Source organism: Salvia hispanica, chromosome 4, assembly GCF_023119035.1.
Source record: "Salvia hispanica cultivar TCC Black 2014 chromosome 4, UniMelb_Shisp_WGS_1.0, whole genome shotgun sequence".
Taxonomy (NCBI): Eukaryota; Viridiplantae; Streptophyta; class Magnoliopsida; order Lamiales; family Lamiaceae; genus Salvia; species Salvia hispanica.
In genome coordinates, this window is record NC_062968.1 from 38,382,618 (window position 1) to 38,404,149 (window position 21,532).

Here is a 21,532-nt window from a genome sequence, read left to right on the forward strand (position 1 = left end):
AATTGATTTGATCTGAAAGTGATTTATCACGACTTTCAGATAAATTATCCGTTCTGTTTTCTGTTATGTATATTGAATCTCCCTAACAGGTTCTAGAGATAGAGGAAATAGATTGCTCCTCCTTCCACCATTTACCAAAATTGCTGGAAATTTGAATTTTTATTGGGGGCTTTTTGGTCATTTCATGCATTATACCATAACAGAGAATGGCCAAAAATTACAAACACTCATTTCCGTGGACTAGTTTGCATTTCTCCACATAGAAGTTACTCAAATCCCTACATACACAAATGTCCACATTTCTCAACTAATAAAGCGTTAAATTAACAGACTTGTGGTTTCTTTCTATCACAAAAGCTTGTTCATGTTACTGATCCATTTTTCTCTTGTTTTCACAAGAGAATTAAGATATCATATTCATGCAGCATTGCCATTTCAATGTTGAAGTCGTCATTCTTGTGGGGGAGTGGTCTCCCCAAACCATCGCGGTGGATCGAAACCAGATCCTCCTATCATATTCATTTATTTCATTTAAATGAGATATTTTGCACAAAAATAAAAGTGGAAGAAGAAGAAGAAGATACCAAGCGGATTGCAGCGGCAGAGACGCCAAGCAGTCAATATAGTCCCCTTCCCAACTCCATACTTTTTGTAAGCAATCATCGAGTATTCACTACACGTTGGGACATAACGGCAACTATTTGGCATCAACGGCGAAATTTCCCCTGTTATTTTAGAAATAAAAATAAAAAAGTATTAGTATCAACAGAATGTTATCCGGCAGAGAATTCATCCAAAAAAAAAAAACTCACTCTTGTAGAACTTTAACATCGACAGAGCTGCTTTGACGCCTATATCTTTAACTTCTTCCTCTGAAAATTGACAAACACACAAGTTCACAAAATCTGAGAGATAGTGCAGTGACAATTGGTAAATGGTTAGTTAACATTGTACCCTCCACACCGCTCCGAGAAGAATCTTCTCCTGAACCGCTGAAAGCGCGTACACAGCGCCGTCCTTTCAGGCCCTAACAAAAATGAGACACAAAAATCATACAACGATTCGACGAGATACAAATGAAATGAGAGGGGGGGAGGGAGCAATTACGTCGGTGAAAGATGAAGAGTTGCGCTGAAACTGCAACGGGAGTTGATTGAATTTGAAGTTAGGGGTTTTTGAAGATTGGGGATTTTGGCAGTTTATATGGTTAGGAGAGAATAGCAGCGCCATTTTAATGGAAAGCAAATAACAAATGGCAAGTGTTATATGAAACTGAATAAGGCCTGGGCACTCAACTTTGGGCTTTGTTTTATGGGCCTACAATACTTTTTTTAGATAATAAAGAATCTGCATAATTTCTTAACCCCTGATTTCAGTTTCAATGGGAGACGACGATGTGGGTTCATCTGCTGCCTCCCCAGCCCCCTTCCTGGACAAACGCCAGCAATGCCAGGACATTATCCAGAAAAATATCAAAAAAAGTACTAGTAATTTTCTATTTTATTATTGCGTTTGGTTAGGGTTTTCATAGATTTCATTTCGCAGATTCCAAGGTGAAATTTCTAATCGAGAATTTGGAGAAATCTGGCTGCCGTATCGGACGCCATTTCATAAGGGCCGTCAATTGCGATCAACCTGCTGCTGGCGGATTCGCGAGGGCATATGGAGTATGCCTTTTTTGCTTATCCCCTGAATTCACAAATCATTTTCATGCTTTTACTGATCAATAGCATTGTCATTAGATTGAAATATGCAGTAATTACTTGCATATGGAAGACGAGGTGGTACAAGCGATGATTCACGAGCTCATTCACGCATACGACGACTGTCGTGTTGCCAATCTCAGATGGAGCGACAGTAATCATCAAGCTTGCAGTGAGGTTATAATAATCTATGCTGTATTTTTTTATTGCTTTTCTCTTTTTTAGATTTATATGACTGTTGGGGGTTGTTTCTGTTATGCCTACTTGTTGAGAGATTTCAGAAAAAAAAAATTTAATCCGTTCACCTTTCAAATTTTGAAATTAAATTTGGATTTTAGTCCCAATCTAGTGAATTCTGCAATGGTCTTCTCAGGTCTTCAATTTTTTGATTCCGGAAATTTTCTATGGGGAAATAAGGATTGTAGAATACAGATAAACTTGAAGCAAAGTTTTTGAAGTGATAAGAAGCAATGGCAGGAGAAACTACATGGATTTCAGAGGGGAAGCGTGAAACGAAAAAGAAGAAAGAAAAATATAGCTGAGAGTGTTATTTTGTGATGATAATTTTCTTCCTAAATCTAAATTGTGGGCCAGCCCATTGATATTCTGGTTTATGTGAGCTCATTTATTCTCCAGTCTTTATTTGATTCATTATTTTTGAAGTTCAATTTTTTGCATAAAAATCTGAACTTGAATTTGAAAATGCAAGCTTGAATCTTCAATTGAGGGAGTGGCATTTTGGGTGTGGTGGGATTTTCGGATATTGTTGAGTTCTGGTGTTTTACTTAGAGTTGCAAGGAGGTATCTTAATTTTGATTTTCAGATACTGTTGAATCTCCACAGATCTTCAATTTCTTATCTCTTCAAAAAACTTGCTTCACATTTCTCTGTATTTTAATCCCTCCCTTGCAGAATTCTCTCTATTATTTTTCCAGAATTTGGGTCCAAATTTGAGTTCGGCAATTTGGTCAATTGATACATGTTGAGAGTGAAATAAATAGAACAAAAAGAGAGAGAGAGAAAAGGGGATAAAAAAGAAGCAAAAATCCCTTATTCTGAAAAAATTTGCTTGCCTCCATCTTATATTTTGAAAGGTTAGCGAAATTAATCCCAATTTCTGAAAGGTCAGCGAATTTAATCCCTTTTTTTTTTAAATCTCTTGCTGTTTGTTGGAGCAGATTAGAGCTAATCATCTCAGCGGCGATTGCCATTATGTGAGAGAGATTCTTCGTGGTCATCTACAGCTGGATAATCTAAAGCTAAAGGGTCATGAACCTGTGAGTTTCCTCTCTCTGTCTCCAGTATACTATAGTACTATACTACCAGTTGAGGAGTGGATGGATGGCTTTATCTATCTCTACCTCCTTCCTTAATTGTCTTACTCATTTTCTGGTGCAACTGCAAATGAAACTACATCCTATTTTTCCTTTGATTATAAATACTATTTGTCTTGAGTTGATGCCATAGGTATGTGTGAAGCGGAGATCAGTGCAATCAGTGGCTGCAAACCATTCACCGGCCAAAGCAAAAATAGCCGTGGAAGCCGTTTGGGATACTTGTTATAATGATACAGCCCCCTTCGACAGAGTTCCTTGACTACACCTAACACATTCTTGCTTGATGATTTCTCACTTCTCTTGGCCGGGAACTAGACTTATGTTTTGTTACTTGAGCATCGTTCTTGATCCGAATTGTTGAATGGTCACTGAAGCTGTGACATCTATATGCAGAAGTTGCACTGTGTCTGTAATCTGTATACCCTGATTCTGTATTCTTGAACTATCATTAATGGTCATGTCCATTTTTGCAGCTCTGTTTCTTTGCATTTCGAAATTAGTGAAAAAGGATTACAAGGTTATACTCCCTCTGTCCCACATAATTTTGCTCACTTTGACCCGGCACGGGTTTTAAGAAATTTAATGGAAAGTGAGTTGAAAAAGTTGGTGGGATGTGGGTCCTACTTTTAAAGTATTAGTTTTATAATAAAATGTGAGTAGGAATGAGTTAGTGGAATATGAGGTCCACTACCAAAAATGGTAAAAGTGAAGTGTGTAAAATTATATGGGACGGCCCAACATGGAATATTGGGTAAAATTATGTGGGACGGAGGGAGTATATGTTTTTTATAACGTGTGTGTATTTCCTGTCCTCGAATGATACTTAATAGCCAAAATGTTCAACCATTTTTTTTATGTTGGTACAAAAAGTTCTAATAATTGTTTTACAGTACAAAACTTTTCATCCTTATTTCATGTTACGTAAGTCACGTATGTAAAGAGTTAACCACGTTCAAACACATATGACAAAATGTATTAAATTGAATATTTTTTTTATAATTTATATAAACTTGAAACATTTTGTATTTATATGGAACAAAGTTTAAATATTTTGTAGTATATGAAATGTTTAATTATCTTCGGCAATTTCTGTTGTATTTACAAGGCTGAGAAGATGAGATGCAGTTTGGTAGTCAAAAGCAGAATAGTTCACAGGCTTTGACTAATGGGCTTACAAAACCTCAAAAATGAAACAAAAAAAAAATGTGCATCATAAAAATTGTTTCTGTAGTTTTGGCTGATTTCAATGGGAGACGAAGATGTGGATTCAACTTCAACACCATCACCTGCAGACTCCCGAGCCCCCATCCGGGGCTACGGAATGACGGTCCAGAAATGCCAGGCTATTATCCAGAAAAGTATCAAAAAAGGTGAGTAAAGTTTGTATTTAATTTGAATTAGAATTTTGATAGGGTTTTGATAATTGTTGATGTTGCAGACCCGAGGGTCAAATTTGTAATGGAGAGTTTGGAGAAATGTGGTTGCAGCATCGGAAGCAAATTCATAAGGGCCGTGACTTGCGGTCGGCCAGCTTCTGGTGGATTCGAGAGGGGCGATGGAGTATGGCCTTTTTACTTACTTGATCTCAGAAATCGCTTTTATAGTCTACTCATCAATAGCATTGTCTCTAGATTATTATATGCAGTAATTTCTTAAATTTTAAAGACGAGGTGGTACAAACGGTGATTCACGAGCTCATTCACGCATATGATGACTGTCGTGCTGCTAATATCGATTGGTCTAACAGCGCTCATCAAGCTTGCAGTGAGGTTACACACATTTTTTTCATAGCTTCTCTCTTTATTACTAGTATTATTCTTACTTGTATGCTGTTTGTTGGAGTAGATTCGAGCTAATCATCTCACTGGCAATTGCCATTATGTGAGAGAGATTCTTCGTGGTCATCTAAAGCTGAATGATCTAAGGATAAAGGGTCATGAGCCTGTGAGTTTCCTTGTTTCTCTTCTAATCATAAATTACTGAAATATACTACTATGTCTTATTGACTTGATTCCATAGGTATGTGTGAAGCGGAGAGCAATGCAATCAGTGGCTGCACACCATTCACCAGCCGCAGCAAAGAGAGCCGTGGAAGGCGTTTGGGATACTTGCTATAACGATACAGCGCCCTTCGACAGAGTTCCATGACTACTCCACCTCTCACGTTCGCTTCTCTTAGTCGGGAATTAGACTTATGTTTTGTTACTTGAGCATTTCGGTTTTCGAATTGTTGAATTCTCATTGAAGCTGTGACTTCATTAAGCAAAACTTTCCCTGGGTTTTGTATTCTTGAACAATTATTAATCTTCATGCCCATTTCTGCAGCTCTGAATGATGATTTTTAATGTTTGTAGCAGTGGATAGTTAAGATTTACTACATTATTTCCTTTGACTATATAGTACTATAATGAGGATATTAGACAAATAAATTGCGAACAACTCTTTTGTATAGATTGAGAAATTATATGATGTTTACATATGTTAATACTTTAATATTTTCATACACTGTGTATGGTGTGCCAAGCCAGCCACACCTAAACGGAGTAATAATTTTTAAAGGAGATAGAAAGGCAAGTTTAAAGAAAAATATATACCTCTAAAGCAACTTATATTAATAGAAAACAAAATCCCCCAGTTTTTTTATAATGACAGCGACATCGACTACGAAATCGAAAAGACTAGATTACAAGTATTTTCACTAATCATGGCAACACTATCAAGACACCGTTTTAACACAGTCATTAATCATATACTAATCCATCACTAATCTTGATTCTTGACTATGATGACTTATAGCTAGTTTGTTACTTCTTCAATCTGCCAATTACATCACTTTCACAATCTCTTTAAAATTATTTGAATCAACAGCTCAATTTCGTAACAAACTCAATTCCAACTTGCTAGATGGGACTAGCAAGTAACAACCATCCGTTGCAATTCAATCACGTGGCAAACACATAACACAAATAGAATCATTGCAAATAATCATAAACTTTATATTAACACCAAAACATTTACAAGGCTTGATTGAAATGGACATGTGACATAAATGCAAGAAAAGAAGATCACATGAAACATGGGATCTCCCTTGCAATGAAAATGACAATAGAAACCTAATTAAGCAGTCACAGATGTCTCAACTGTAACAACCCCTGAGCCAGTGTAGCTCACATTGCCAATCTTATCAGCTTCCCACAGCTCAGGTATGGCTTCCCTCAGATTATGGATGCTTTCCAGCGCGTAATCTGCTCCTTTCACTCTCTGTGATTTCCCAACCTGCATTCAATATTATGTGTAAATCTTTGTTTTTAAAGGGACACAGATATGTTTGCAAGAATATTTCTTTACCAGTACAGTGTCGAGCCCTACGCATTTTCCAGATTGGATGTTTCGGACACTGTCCTCGAAGAATAACTGCACGGATAAGATGAAGATTGATGAGTATTGATTAGCCTAATGCTTTGGAGTGTGAGTGAGTGGTGACTCACTGTTCTGTGAGGATCTATGCTGGCGATTTTAAGGGCCTTTTCGATGGCAGATTCTGATGGTTTACAGACGATTGGTGTTTTAGGCAAGCCAGATGCCTCTGCATCAGGCTGAGAAAAATATCCAATGATGTCGAAAACCCCAGAGCTTCCATTCACTGCAGCAGAGGATTGCGTTGATCCTATGAACTCGGTGTCATCCTCATCATCTGATGCAGTGCTTTTGTGAGTAGGGTTCAGAGTCTCGAAGCAGATTATCCCTTCAAAGCAGTCTTCCAAACCTAGCCGGTTCAGAGCTTTGATCGCGTGCACCTTATCAGCATTTGTGAAGATCTGTTCGTGCAATGAAATTTTTTTTAGTGAACCATCAAATTGCTCGTGAGCTAGCTAGAAGTCGACAAAGAAGGTTGAACGCACTCACCACTTTGCGGATGGGCAAGCTAGACAGGAGGCTTTTCAACACAGGATCCGGTTTCAAGTTTTCGTAAGGCAATCTACCATGGACAAAGCTGCGAGAATGAAAGTTTTGAACGTTTAATAACATAAAACCATGAAAGGAGAAAAAACAACATAGTTCCAGCAAGATGTCCTGTTCCACTTACCTATGGTACTCGTCATAGTCAAAATCATAGCCTATTGCCTGCAAAGGAAGACACGTGATCAGATAAGCTCTCGAATGTAACCAAGTCCAAATCCACAACGAAATGGAGCAGGATGGCTTACCCTAAGACCTGCCATTGTTGTGCCATAGTTTTTGTAGAGTAGATTGCACAAGTCCGGGATTTTGCTCTCGTCTATACCCAACTTTTCAACCATATAAGCTGAATGAAGTTACATATTCAGAAAACATCAGACACCAACAAAAAATTTCACCAACATTAACAACAATATGCAGCAGAGAAAAACAAGTTTTACCTTGAATGTTCTTGAGGACTGATGCTGCTAGACCAGTACTTAAAGGGTAAAGGGTGTCATCAAGATCTGAGACAAGTCACACAAAATCACAAATGTTACAAACTTTTATCATATTTTCCCTCAAAATTGTGTCTTTTGAAACTTACCAAAGAGAAGGCAATCATACTTTGGCACCTGGACTTGACTGTATTCCATCTTAATCTACAGCAAATTGAGAAAAAAACCAAAATATGTGAGCATTGTGTGCTAGGATAACATAGCTCCACCAAAATTGAATTGAAATCAACTTCAGTTTAATATTCAATATGCATCTTTTCATGGCTAGGGAAACAAGGGAAGTTTCCTAATGTTATTGATTACCACAACTTGAAAGAAAAAGGAAAAGTTCATGAATCAAGACTTTATTTGAATGATATCAAGCCACTCTTTTTTATGAGATGGTTAGGATGGTTTGGTTTTGTGTATAATTATGAAAAACTTTTTGGATGCGTAATTTACATGAATCTTGCCATTTGTAATACCGAAACCCCCAAGAAACAATATGAACCACAAAAAACAAGGCCAAAAGTTGAGTGCAAGCAAACACCACTTGAATAATTTCACAGAACATAAAAACCCCACCAAAAAAAGATAAACTTTTCTCTCCATTAAACTAAGAAGATCATTATAAAACACCACTTTCCATCATTCAAATTATGAAGAGCACCAAAAGCTCCCATAATTTTTTTAAAAAAAAAAAATTAACCTGAATCAAAGTTTCACATTAGCCCTCATTTGTGCATTTTATTTATTGATCATAACAATTTGAACCCATAAATTGGCAGAGCTTCGGAATACATTAAATGCATGGAAAATGAAAAAAAATGGCAAAATCCCAAGAAAGGAAGTTTACCAGAAGGATGGAAATAGAATCGAATATAGCAACAGAGAGCACAATATGAAGATCGGCAATCCTCTATTGCAATGTAGAAAATGGATTATTGGTATTAAAGCAGAGGAGAAGAGAGGAGAGGGGGAAGAGAATTCATGCCATACGCTGCCTTAAATAGACAAACAACCCGTGTGCAAACCACCCACCCCCCTTTTTTTTAATTTTTGATTAATTATTGTAAAGATTAATTGGCCTAAACTATGGTTTAAGTAATTGATTAGTGTACTTTCTAGATGCTGCTTGTCCGAAATTTTCGATCTCGCCATTGCATACAAACCAGATATTTTATAAATTAGATATATTATAAATTATAGAGGAATAAGTAGTTGTTGCTACATATAATAGGGTGCAATGCCAGCATATTCCTTTTTAGAAATGCTGATTTTCATTTTGTATATAAAGGATTTTGGAGTTGGATATTTAATGATAGATTAGATGTGAAAGAACAATACAAGAGGTTTAAGACGCTGATTTGTTAGGCCAACTCTTCCATGTATTTCTTATCCATATGCATTAGAGGATTGCTTTGTTCTTTATCCCATAAAAATAAATTATTTCATTTCTTTCTAATTGTGTGGAGTGTTAATTACTTGTCGAGAATAATGAGGTACAGGTACATAATAGAAATTAGAGGTTAGAAAATAGATTTTTTTTATTATTCAGAAAAAAACTAGTATAACATTTTTGGAGAATGTATTTCGATCGGATGTTAAGTTTTGAAGTACTATTAGTTACTTGTTTTTTTATAATGCATTTACGGAAAATGAAAACAATGCCATACATCAAACTTTATATTTGGTGCCTTGATGGTATTATTTTTTTGGCGTTGAATTATTTTTACTTTAAATTAACCATTTCTCCTGTAAAGAGAGGGTAAAGCTTAAGTCCGTATTAAATTTTTTTTTTTCCTACTCTATTTGAAATTTTCAAAAACCAGCTTTACCAAATTTTTGTTGCTAAGATTAAATCATTGCAATTTGAAGGTGAAATAGGCTGAATTGAATTTAAAAACCAAAATTCCAGAAAGGCGAAATAAAGAAACAATGATGGTCATGGTTTTTTTACGCCCGAAAGTCGTTTCACGTGGAATAAAGTGGCCAAAAGGAAGGCGAATGGGAAGGCTACAACAGACCCACTTGGGTAAATACATAACTCATACAAAATGTTTCACATTTGTTTCATATTAGTACAAAAAATTTGAAGTTTACATAAATCAATACAAAAAATTTTACATTTGTTTCATATTAGTACAAAAAGTTTGAAGTTTACATAAATCATACAAAAAATTTCATTCGTATTTCAATTTAGTACATTCTGTTACATGAGATTAGTTAGTAATGATGGAAGTGAATAGAAAATGCCATGAACACCTGCACGAACTATTTCAAGGCGAACTATTTCCAAAGTAATTTAAATTATGGTTTTTTAAAGTTTTAATCTAGGTAACTTATTTTTTGTAAATTATGCATTTTTATATGTTTAATTTAGTTATTTTAAGAATTTAAATTATGTAAATTTTTGTATTTAATGAGTACTATAATTTTAGAAATTTTAATTAAGTAATTTCAACTTTTTAGTTATTTATTTTAATTGGAGAATAATTTCAACTTTACTGTTGTTACCTAATGAAAATATTCTCCTTGCTGTTACAATAATACCAATCAAATTACTATAAAAAACAACTACTAGTAACTAACTAATTAGTATCGCCAAAAGAATTTAGAAAATATATTCGGATTACTGCCATTGTGCTTGGTTTGAGTTAGATCGAATTAATTGTCACCTCAATCCAATAAAAAAGTAAATTTATTAAAAAGGAATACTGCTACTTCAAATCTTAATCCAAAACATAAACGCGAACAATTCAGACAACTCAATAATTAAAATTGAACAAAAAGTTCATATAGTAATTAGTTAGTTACCTGCTTACAACATTGAAAACAATTTGTTGACCTGTCCGAATCACTAAAATGGATTTTTAGCTAAATTAGGTTGAAACTTTTATGTTTGAACTTGCCAGCTAGTGTAAAGGTAGGGGATTTCCTTAGTTGCAAGTTCGAGTTAGCTATTACTACTTTTTGTTGCCAGCAAATCGATTTGAATGCATTGAATTTGAACCAAACTAAGTGTATAAATAAAATTCCAGGAATTTGCTTGTAGAAGAATTCAAAATGTACTGTCTTTCATCCATTTTTTATTATACTAAATCCCATGAGAAGTTGTCATCACTCGCCTCATGAAATTGCACATAGATTTATTCATGCACACAACAAATACTCCATTTGTCCCAATAAAAATGACATTTTTCGTTTTGGATTGTCCCATTGAAAATGAAACATTTCTTAAAATGGAAATCCATAATCTCTACTTATTCGCTCTCTCTTATTTTATTCTCTTTTTATTAACTTACAAACAACACTACATAAAAGTCTGTGTCGAAAAGCAAATATTTCATATTTAATATGTTCATTCAAAAGTTCACATCGACGTTCCAACAACTTGTCTCTAAAAGATGTGTCGATCAATTCGTCAAGAATGCTTGAAATTAATATGTCGCGCCATTTTTTATGCATGCGGCACTGTACATTTGATGTTACCCACATCTCTTGGCTCTCAGCAATTGATCCATATGCAGGAGTCATGTAATGTCTTACCAAGCATGCTTGAGATCATCATTTGCACGCACTACGATTGGAAACATTAGCGGGCTCGTATATTAGCGTTCACCATAGCTCTAATTCAAACATGGTGCTAAAAGCAGCGATTATCCACCAACTTTTGATTTTGCATGTGTTTTTCGGTGTTGCCAGCTCCAAGAACAACACCAACGACGTTAACCACTCCAACATATTTAACGACGTCTTGAAATGATAGAGTCTCGGTGATGGCGTTCACAATCAATGGACGCCATTATAACATGGGATACTATCTTGCGGACAACATTTATCTGAATGACTGACATTTGTCAAGTACTTTTTTTCAACTTCCCTGCCCAACTGAGAACAAAAGAGCTTGATCTTCTCAAGAATAGGAGTTCGCGCGAAAAGGATGTGTAACAAGCATTCAATGTTTGTCGTGTTTAAAAACGTCAATTACGATGGTGCGTTTTAACACGCCAATATTATTGGTTTTTTTCAGATTATGTACATATATATTTATTTTTTTCTGTAAAGATAATTGAAACGCAACTTAGTGGTGGGGAGTCCTTGTGCGAAATTTGAGACCTAGGTTCGAAACATGCTATTTACGCTACTTTTTTTTTAAAATTGTCCACGTTTCGGAAACAAAAAATGATAATATGAAACTGAAATGAATGTTGGTGTCCAGATGCTGGTGAACATGCGTGATTGTTCATGGATTTCCTGAGATGTTCAGGTTTAGAAAAAAAGTTCCATGAAAGGAAACATTTTTTTTCTTTCTAATTATGATAGTATGTTTAAATTAGGGGTGGGGAATATACTGGAATACCGGACTTACCGTACCGAAAAAATACCGAAAATACCGATTTTTCGGTATACCGTAGTTTTCAGTACGGTATCGAATGATTCGGTACGTTAAAGGTATTTGATTTCCTATACCGCGGTATATCGTGGCATACCGAATCTTCGCATTACCGACATATACCGTCATACCGAATAGTCGATATATACCGACACTTCGGTATACCGGTATACCGATTGATTATTATATACATAAACATACTATATACTATATTTATATTATATTTATACTAAAATTTAAAAGTAGAATTCTCTATTATACGAAAATAAAAAATAGAATTGTTTTTTTGAATATTTTGGGTATAATAGATTTTTTTCCGGTATAACAGGTACTATAACGGTATGTTGTACCGCAGTTCGGTATACCACAAAAGTACGATATACTGAAATGCGGTACGGTAATACCGAAAACACGGTATGGTAGCGGTATTAAAAACTACCTTACCGAATTTCCGTTATACCAACCTACGGTATACCGAAAAGTTCGGTACGGTATCGGTATGAGGTTTTGTCATACTGTAACTTTCGGTACGGTATACGGTATGACACTCACAGTGCGGTATACCGAACCACCCCTAGTTTAAATACACTAATATTATTGGCGTTTTTCAGGTTATGTCTCGTGGCATGGAGGGTTGCTTTTACTAGCGGCCACAAGGGCCCACATCGGACTATCGTGCTGGAGGCGTTTGCCGACCAACGTATGTGGATCTGGCATGCACACTTCGGAGTCGTTAGGTCTAGCAACGATCTCAATGTGTTGAACAAATCGATCCATTTTGGATGATCAATGGGCGTACAGTTGGCCACCAATGGTCTCTCGTACAATATAAGCTACTCCCACCGTCTCGCAATAGGAGTCCTATTTAGTCATGGCACGGGTTTTAAGAAGTATAAAGAAAAGTCGGATGAATAAGTTAGTGGAATATGGGTCTCATTTATACATATTAGTTTTATAATATAATGTGAGTTGAATAAGTTGGTAGAATGTGGGGTCTACTTACCATTTATGGTAAAAGTGAAAAATATGACTTTTATTGTGGGACGGACCGAAATGACAAAACATGATTCTTATTGTGGGACGAAGGGAGTATTATTTGGCACATAAGATCTACCTACAATGGCCTATCTTTGTGAAGATGATAACGTGCCTGACAACTCCGATGTTGTTCGCTCATAAGTCATAAGCATGAGACATGAGACAGCTCAGAGTGACATCGAGCATGCATTTGGGGTCCTCCAAGCACGGTGGACTATAATAATGAATAACATGATAGTTGAAAATGAATGAGACAACGTCAAGATATGACAAGATGAATCGGGTGCCTACAGTTGAAAAAATAAATAAATAAATAAATAAAAGAATCGGGTGCTTCCAGTTCGACTGTGGTAAGCGACCCCACACTTAAGGCCTGCCTCCAAAAATTCGCAAGTTTGTAGCCCGTCGTGCTTCTATGCATGAAAAACAAATCCACCGCAACCTCCAAGAAGAGTTAATAGAAGAAATTTGGTCATACATAAACATTTTACAGCATTGACGTACTTTTTCACTTTTCATTTTTATAAATTTAAGTTTTATGTGTTTTAATTTTAATTTTTAAGTATTTGTAATTTTCAATGTTTTTAATGAAGTAATTTCATGTTATATATTGTCTTGTATTTCAGTTTTACAGTAAAACAATGAATAATGCAAATTAATGTGAGAGGTATGGGGAGGAGTAACTCGTATGGAAAGAATGTCTATTATGAGAGTTATGGCCTAGTGCTGAGAAAAAAAAGAGAATGATGATGTGATGGGAGGAATGTGCATGTGAATGTGAATGCTCTGACATTTTTGTGAGATTAATTTACTTATCTGACGTAAAACTTAGTTATATATTCCATTAATTGTTTTTGTTCATTTTTCCAGTAAAAGGGAACCATTTCGCAATACGTGCTGAACACATACAACTTGCTACGCCAAATTTAATCATTTGTATGCTCAAGAATTGCCTCTGAGTCGAGTCTGATTCTTCATTTTTATAATGGTACGTCCCCATCATCCATATATATTATTATTAGGGGGAAATGAATAATAATTCGTGTTTTGGCTACACTCCACTATCTAATAATTGATGTTCAATTATTTAATATTATAATTGAATTAATTAATATTAGTATTTGTATAATAATAGTATTTAATTATATTTTACCAAGCATTAATTTTTTATTATTTTTGTATATTATGTAGCATATTTTATTATATTTTATTCTAATGTTTCGAGCTAGCCAATCAATAGATAAACTGGTTCATTTTGACAATTCACTTATAGATTTGGTTTTTAAAATATTGCTTGTACGTTTGTTAAACTAATAGTAATTCAAAATATAGTTATGAAATTCATGAATAGTGCAAGCGAAGATCATGAGGTTGTGAATATTCTACAGTATATATAAATGTCCTCATGCTTGCACTGTAATGAGATTTGTATTTTAACTGGTCTCCAAATATAGATATTTACTTTACAGACGTTGGAATGATGTGCACATCCACTTGATTTCGTCAACTTTATTGCATATACATAAGTGCACTATCTTTGATTAGTATATCAATACTTAGTCGTATTAATTTTTGTAAAAGTTTAGATCCTTTAAAGAACGTTATCGTCAGTTGAATGTTTCTTATATTGTGTAATTTAGGAACTTGTAAAGTATATATTGTATTTTTTTGGAATGAACATTAAAATTTGACTAAATATATATCACACTAATTAATCTAAAAAAATTGCTTCTATATGGAGGTACATAGGTAATATATAGTAGAACAACTTGCTCGTGTGTAAAGACAAGCATATTTCCATACAAATTCTGAAAATTGGAAGTACGTTCATTAAAATAATTTGCTTGTGTGTAAACACAAGAAAATTCCTTTACAAATTCTGAAGATTAACTATACTAATACTCCCATGTTAATGTCAAACCGAAAATGACCAGTCTTATGACATAACTCCATAGTAATTTTTAATTAATCAGAACAATAATTGAATCAATAAACTAAGTACAAAATGGTATCCCAGAATATTCTTTGAAGGGAAAAGAGAAGACTATTGTTTGGTCTTTCTTATCATACTATTTTAGTATATAAATATATAGGTTCAAATATACTTATTTTTAAGAGGGAACGTCTTTTTTGGTCCACGAACTTTGTCAAAGTATCATTTTAGATCCGTGAACTTTGAAAATATCATTTGAGGTCTATCAACTATGGATTAATATCATTTGAAGTACTTTTGTACTATTTCCAAGTTTTTCTGGACGAAAATACCCTCAATACCTTAAAGGGTATATATTTTTAATAAACTTATCATATACTCATATTTTTTATAAATATCTTTACGATATAATTTTGACGAATTTTCTAAATATAGTTTGACCTTCAATATTATCACTTAATTTTGTGACATGAAAGTAAAATTGCTTCTTCAATTTTTTATATTAAAGAATTTTAATTGAAAAAAGAATTTTTTTTTTAATAATAGAAAATTAAAAAAGGATCTTTTCTTGCATGTCATAAAATTAAGTGATAATATTGAAGGTCAAATTATATTTAGAAAATTCATCAAAAACATATAGTAAAGATATTTATAAAAAAATATGAGTATATGATAAGTTTATTAAAAATATATACCCTTAAAAATATTGAAGGTATTTTCGTCCTGCAAAAATCTTGGAAATAGTAAAAAAGTACTTCAATTGATATTAACCCATAGTTGGCAGACCTCAAATGATATTTTCAAAGTTTACGGATCTAAAATGATACTTTGACAAAGTTCGTGGACTAAAAAAGATGTTCCCTCTATTTTTAAAAACAAGTACACACAACACCTTATTATAAAAAATAAATACATATATTCAATATTTTTTAAACCAAGGGATAAGTAATTAGTATTACATACAGAATATATAGCTGCTGGAACACTTTGAACATATATTTTTTGAAGATCAAGACCTTCTGAGTATTTATTTTGTTGAGAACCATCTTTCCTTCATATCTATTAATTAATGAAAAAGACACGGTAACATACTATTTATAGTAACAAATGCTACTTAACACTTCAATGAAATCATTTGTCCCAACAAATAATCTGGCAATATGTATATTACTATAAATTGAAGACGAGACATGAGACATAGTATATCTTTCAGAATACATCAAAATCCCTAGCCTCGAGCCCTCAACAAAGATAACTTTCCAAAATTCCCTTAACGGATTCAAATTTCTCAACTTTTATTCAAGCCAATTTCTATTTCATTTCTAGAACTAGTCCTATAAGTTTGATCAAACTATAGGATTTAATTCCTTATATGAATAATTTGCGTTCTAAGTATGTAATTAATTGTTTAAGCATGAAAGCAATTAATTATACAATCGACCAAATAATTTTTTTTTTTAATTTATTTGATTTGTTATATAAGTCTTCCATTGCAAATCCCTAACAATATGGTGGAACTACACAAGCAAAATATGAACAACTAGGGAGGGGCAAGTCCCATTGTGGTTTGCAAAAAAACCAACACACACGCAAGTAGGAAGGTTATTATGAAGAGCTCACTTTCCAATTAATGCTCCCTATTCCCAATCCTCACCTAATATCACTCATAATTAAAGGCTTAATTAAACAATAGTGGGCTAGGAAACACACACTCCTCAAATAGGGAAAATATATCCTCGACAAATTAGCTTTAGGAATTGATCCGCAATTTAACTATTAATTTCCAAAGCATGGTACGTAATACTAATATTCAGCCAATCAATGGACCAACTAATCAAGGAATGTTGAGCTATATTTTTGTAGACACACCACTGAACAACAACATATTACATATGGTTAGAATTTCAGATTCAACCATTATCTCTAACTACTCCTATTCCGATCATACAAGGAAAATGAGGAATCCAACCAAACTCTTGCAAGGCAAAAACTTATGGCTCTAGATACCAAAACATATGAACCTTTGATCCATGAAATTGACTTCCTTCATAAATGCCTTGTAAAACTAAGCTCAATTAAGATGAGGCAGAGTCTTATGAATTAAGAATCCCACTTGGACCTCTGGGCCTCCTCCAATGGAATAGATGTCAATCCAATGACTATTTTCACCGTGAAATCTATTTAAATTGACTCAACTTGTTTAGCAATACTCAATTTTGAAGACATACATTCCCATCAATTTATAAGTCAATAAATTCAACCACAATGAAAGGCAATGATAAATGATGAAATCATCGTTGTTAAGTTGTTTTTCGTGGATATTTATTTTCCTAGTTAATAGAATAAGTAGATGAAAAATTAATGATTAATATTAATTGGCTTAATTTGCTTTGCTTATATATAAATTAGTGTTTCCTTTAAATAGAGTAAATAGATATAAAGTTATTGACTATTATTAATTGGTTTGAAATGCTTTTCTGCAAATTAGATTTTCCTTTTAGTTTTAGGATGTCTCTTACCTATTTAAAGGTCAAGTTCAACCAAAATTTGGACAATCTTTCTTTGAGTCAATAATCATACTTCTTTGGCGTCATTTTACTACTCCACATTCTTAAATTCATTTAGGTTGGGTGAACATCCACTCAATCTATCTGATCATCTATCCAGTTTTATCAAAGCTTCCACAACGTTTTCCTAATTGATTCCTCATTGTTCATCAATCAATCGACAGGGATTATACAAATTAGTAAATTCATTGATTAGTATCAAATTAGCCAAATTAAATCATGCTCCCTCCATCCCAAAAAAATATGTATATTTGGGACGACATGAGAATTAAGAAAAAATTGGTTAAGTAAGAGAGAGAAGACTGGTATAGTAAAGTAAGAGAGAGGAGGGGAATGATAGTTAAAGTAGTATTAGGGGATAGTTGAACCTACATTATTAAATTGATATAACTTTTCAAAAATTGGAATGCACATATTTTTATGGGACAGACGAAAATGGAAAGTGCACATATTTTTATGGGACGAATGGAGTAATATATTTAATTTATTCAATTTAGTCAGATACAGCCTAATATGTTGATTAATTAAACCACCACACTTTTTCCTCAATTAACTAATGTAGACTAATGAATCACAAATAAAATGCCTAAGTATCACCAATATAAACTAATACTCCTACTATTTTTCCCAATTATCAATAGCATTTACTTTGATATACATAATCTAGGATGCTAAACACCAAACTAATTTTATGATAATTACTACTCCTGAACAGTTTATCTAGTCTTACTCTATCTTAAATTTTAACATGATCTTGTTATCATCTTGGCATACTTCGTCCATTCCACTATAAGTAATGAACTTCTCATTTTGGTTGTTCCACTGTAAGTAATCGAATTTTTTTTTCTTTTTTTTTTGGCAAAAAGCAACACCTTTATATTTATACTTTATTCTCTCTTTAGAGTGTCCACAATAAGGCGGCACAGCCACAAAAACTTGCCTGCCTAGTCATCACAAAATAAATTAAGAAAATGTCAAAAAAAAAAAAACATTTTTGACCGCCGCTCCACCGCCCCGTCCTCGCCGCCTCCTCGGCGCTCTCTCCTCTACTGTGGCGCTCCCCAGGGCAGCCATAGGCGTTGCGGCGTTGGTATTGTGGACACTCTTATATCTCCTACTTTTTCTCCGCTTATATTTTATTCTCCCCGCTTAACTCAAAAAATATAATTTTCTTAAAATCCATGTCCAAAATAAATGGACCCTTGGCAAAATCTATCTCTTTATTATATTATTATAATAATTCATATCTTATACTTTATGTATGGAGTAATTAGGATTAGCTAGCCTCGTACAGATTACTTGAGTCACGTCTAATCTCTTTTGATGGCAAAGTGTACACAATTAATTAACTATTAATTTCCATGCCACAAAACAGATAAGTTTTCAATGTCTATCCTACATGGAAGCAATAAAATATGTGTCACTTTACATAGGATTCCTCTGTCATATATAGCTCAAAAGCCATAAATTCCCATTTTTATTGTCATTACAGCCATTTGTCCATCAACATAAGGTCATCCACATAAAAATGAACAAAATTAGTGTCAACTCCTACTCAGAAATTGGCCTTTTCTTATACCACTTCTATACTTTTATATATATGGTTCGAATGATAATTAAGCATATTTCGTGGCTGTCATTGGCTCATCTCATGTGTTATAATTTATAGTTGATGACATCCCATCACATCATAATATATGGAATACTATTTAACGTAAATCTTTTAAATAACCATAAAAATTAAAAACTAGTGTAAAATCTCGTGACCACTAAACCATAAAATATACTACAAGTGTGGAGCAAACAAAACTTAAGCTTAGTGTTTTCTTACAACCACAAATATGTGTGGAGTAGTATAACATATGTTCATTAACGAGTGCTTATTATTACAAAAGTCCCATGAAAATAAGATTTCTTTTTCTAAAAGATGGCAGTTTGCAGCAAGTAAGCCACAAAAGTTACTCCCTTCGTCCAGTGGTGGATCCAGGATTTATCATCTAGGGTACGAGTCGTATGATAAATAATTAAATAACACTAAGAAAATAAAAAAATAATGGTAAAATAATATTTGAAATATTATTCAATTTTTAACTCATGTATTTTAAAATAAAATAAACCAAAAACTATACATAACATCTAATTTATTTTTCTACGAGTCTTCATTTTCTCAAGGTGATGGGCTATATCATCATCAGAGACTTGTAGAAACATTTTTTTTCTCAATGTAAGTTACCAAACAATCATCAGGTTGATCACCAATTTTATTTCGCAACTTATTCTTACAAACGTCATTCCAGAAAATACTCTCTCTACCCTTGCGGTAGCAACTGAAAGAATCAAAATCAACTTGATAAGCAAAAAGACAAAGGGGTAAGCCACATCCCTCTTTGTTTCAACAAGCTTCATTGAAAAAGAACTAAGATCTTGCAAATTCTGAAAGCCATTATCTCTTCTCATATTCTCCATGAGTATATCAAGTTGACAATCAAGAGATCTCAAATCAATACTTGAAAAATTGGAAGGATAAAAATTTGCAAGTTTGAATACACTTTCTTTGTCAAAAGAAGAGAAGTCATCTCTAGGAAGCAAGCTTATATTTTATTTTATTTCCTTAGACGATTCTTCCTTCAATATTCACAGCTATCTTTTTGAAAAATTTATAAAATACATTACTAATAAAATTATATATATAATAATAATAGTAGTGAAAAGGAAAAAAATTTGGGGGAACCACCATCCCCCCTTGTTTTGAATTGCCTCCATCAGTGCCCCTGTCCCATAAAAGTTGAGATAAAACTTTTGGGCACAGAGATTAAGAATTTATATTAAATAAATAGGAGAGATGAAAAAAGTAGAAAAGATAAGAAAGAGTAAAGTAAATGATGATGGATAAAGTAAGAATGATTAGATGTTTTGTCTTTTGTTAAAAAAGAAAATGACTCACTTTATTGGGACGGACTAAAAAGAAATACTACTTAACTTTTATGGGACGAATGAATTATAAATTTTGAATAGTCTACTAATTGTTGATGCCAATCTCATGACCTTATCCATCTCAAAATGGCACGGCCCACTAATTTTGATAGTGTGATCTGGATCAAAAATATTAACTATTATTATTACAATTATTATAAAAAAAACCAATCAAATTCGTAGTTTTTTATTTAGGTTGGATAGTCCTAACTAATTATTAAATGAGAATGCGCTTTTTTTAATTTAATATTAATAGAATATGATTGGTTTCGACAGAAATTCAACTTGTATGATGTATCTCACCTTTTTTGCAGTTTCAAGAATAATTCGGATCAGGGATCGACGCACAATTACTCTATGTTTTATTGTGATAATTAATAGGAATTTTTACATAATAATTAATATAAATTATAAAAAATTTGACGATGTTATATAAATGAAAATATAGAGTATTTTAATTCAGTAGGGGCTTAAGCCCCTAACTAACTCCATGTAATTTCTTCATTGATTTAGATCAAAGTAAAAGTAAAAGTCAGCAGAACTGCAAGAAATAATCCATTATGTTCATTCAAGAATATAAACTCAGAGAATATTAACTCTAGCATTATCAAAGTCGCAGCTTCAACAATTCGAATCGATAAGAACGCTAAAGTTATATAAAAATAAAAAAAAACAACAACGATTAAAGAGAAATTAGACATGATGCAGCAAGATGGTAATCGTGATTCGTGGCGAATTTTAATGGTGCTTGGGTTCGTTGAAACACCCCAACCTAAAATATTCATATATGATTTATACATTGTAGCAATTTTTGTTTATTTTAGCTCTTTCTGTCGTTGAAAAAAAAAATCGATTTTGGCACTGCAAAATTATTTCTGGGTAGGCCAGCCAGGAAGACTCAGTTAGCTGCCTAGTTTGGTCATAACTGAAGTGGGCTGAACTGTTTTTTCTACTAATAAATTTGGTTTAGCTCAGGGCTGGACTGAAATGGGCTGCATAAGAAACACTACTACCATCTCTCTACGTACAATAATGTCATATTTTATCATATTTCGGTACGTCCGTAGTTTAAAGGTGTGGACGCACAATCCATTAAATCATTACGCTCATATTTCATTAGAAAATCAATATATAAAAATATGACTAACA

At 33.4% G+C, this 21,532-nt stretch overlaps 4 protein-coding genes across 7 annotated transcripts; 2 read left to right on the forward strand and 2 right to left on the reverse strand.

Moving 5' to 3' along the window:
* Positions 1-207: 207 nt before the first annotated feature.
* On the reverse strand, positions 208-1,258 carry LOC125217754 (UPF0161 protein At3g09310). Its single transcript, XM_048119280.1, has 5 exons — positions 1,108-1,258; positions 955-1,027; positions 813-872; positions 585-725; positions 208-509 (listed from the first exon to the last, which is right to left on the reverse strand). Exons 1-5 carry the CDS (start codon positions 1,228-1,230, stop codon positions 451-453), a joined length of 456 nt encoding a protein of 151 aa, XP_047975237.1. The 5' UTR covers positions 1,231-1,258; the 3' UTR covers positions 208-450.
* Positions 1,259-1,352: 94 nt separating this feature from the next.
* On the forward strand, positions 1,353-3,512 carry LOC125217752 (mitochondrial inner membrane protease ATP23-like). 3 transcript variants are annotated; one of them, XM_048119279.1, is made up of 5 exons: positions 1,353-1,481; positions 1,546-1,667; positions 1,743-1,880; positions 2,882-2,980; positions 3,159-3,281. In XM_048119279.1, exons 1-5 carry the CDS (start codon positions 1,382-1,384, stop codon positions 3,168-3,170), a joined length of 471 nt encoding a protein of 156 aa, XP_047975236.1. In that variant the 5' UTR covers positions 1,353-1,381; the 3' UTR covers positions 3,171-3,281. The 3 variants fall into 3 exon arrangements, with proteins under 3 accessions (XP_047975236.1, XP_047975234.1, XP_047975235.1); XM_048119277.1 differs by having other exon boundaries at positions 1,354-1,481; positions 3,171-3,512; XM_048119278.1 differs by having other exon boundaries at positions 1,373-1,481; positions 1,554-1,667; positions 3,171-3,512.
* A 625-nt stretch (positions 3,513-4,137) lies between these two features.
* LOC125185207 (mitochondrial inner membrane protease atp23-like) lies at positions 4,138-5,364 on the forward strand. Its single transcript, XM_048081707.1, has 5 exons — positions 4,138-4,410; positions 4,479-4,600; positions 4,672-4,809; positions 4,886-4,984; positions 5,060-5,364. The coding sequence occupies exons 1-5, from the start codon at positions 4,287-4,289 to the stop codon at positions 5,186-5,188; spliced, it is 612 nt and encodes a 203-aa protein (XP_047937664.1). The 5' UTR covers positions 4,138-4,286; the 3' UTR covers positions 5,189-5,364.
* A 648-nt stretch (positions 5,365-6,012) lies between these two features.
* Positions 6,013-8,487, reverse strand: LOC125218656 (suppressor of disruption of TFIIS-like). Of its 2 annotated transcripts, none has more exons than XM_048120373.1 (9): positions 8,333-8,487; positions 7,587-7,641; positions 7,441-7,506; positions 7,249-7,346; positions 7,128-7,165; positions 6,947-7,034; positions 6,529-6,858; positions 6,389-6,454; positions 6,013-6,316 (listed from the first exon to the last, which is right to left on the reverse strand). In XM_048120373.1, exons 2-9 carry the CDS (start codon positions 7,633-7,635, stop codon positions 6,158-6,160), a joined length of 894 nt encoding a protein of 297 aa, XP_047976330.1. In that variant the 5' UTR covers positions 7,636-7,641; positions 8,333-8,487; the 3' UTR covers positions 6,013-6,157. The 2 variants fall into 2 exon arrangements, with proteins under 2 accessions (XP_047976330.1, XP_047976329.1); XM_048120372.1 differs by lacking the exon at positions 8,333-8,487 and adding an exon at positions 7,801-7,927.
* Between the last annotated feature and the right edge of the window lie 13,045 nt (positions 8,488-21,532).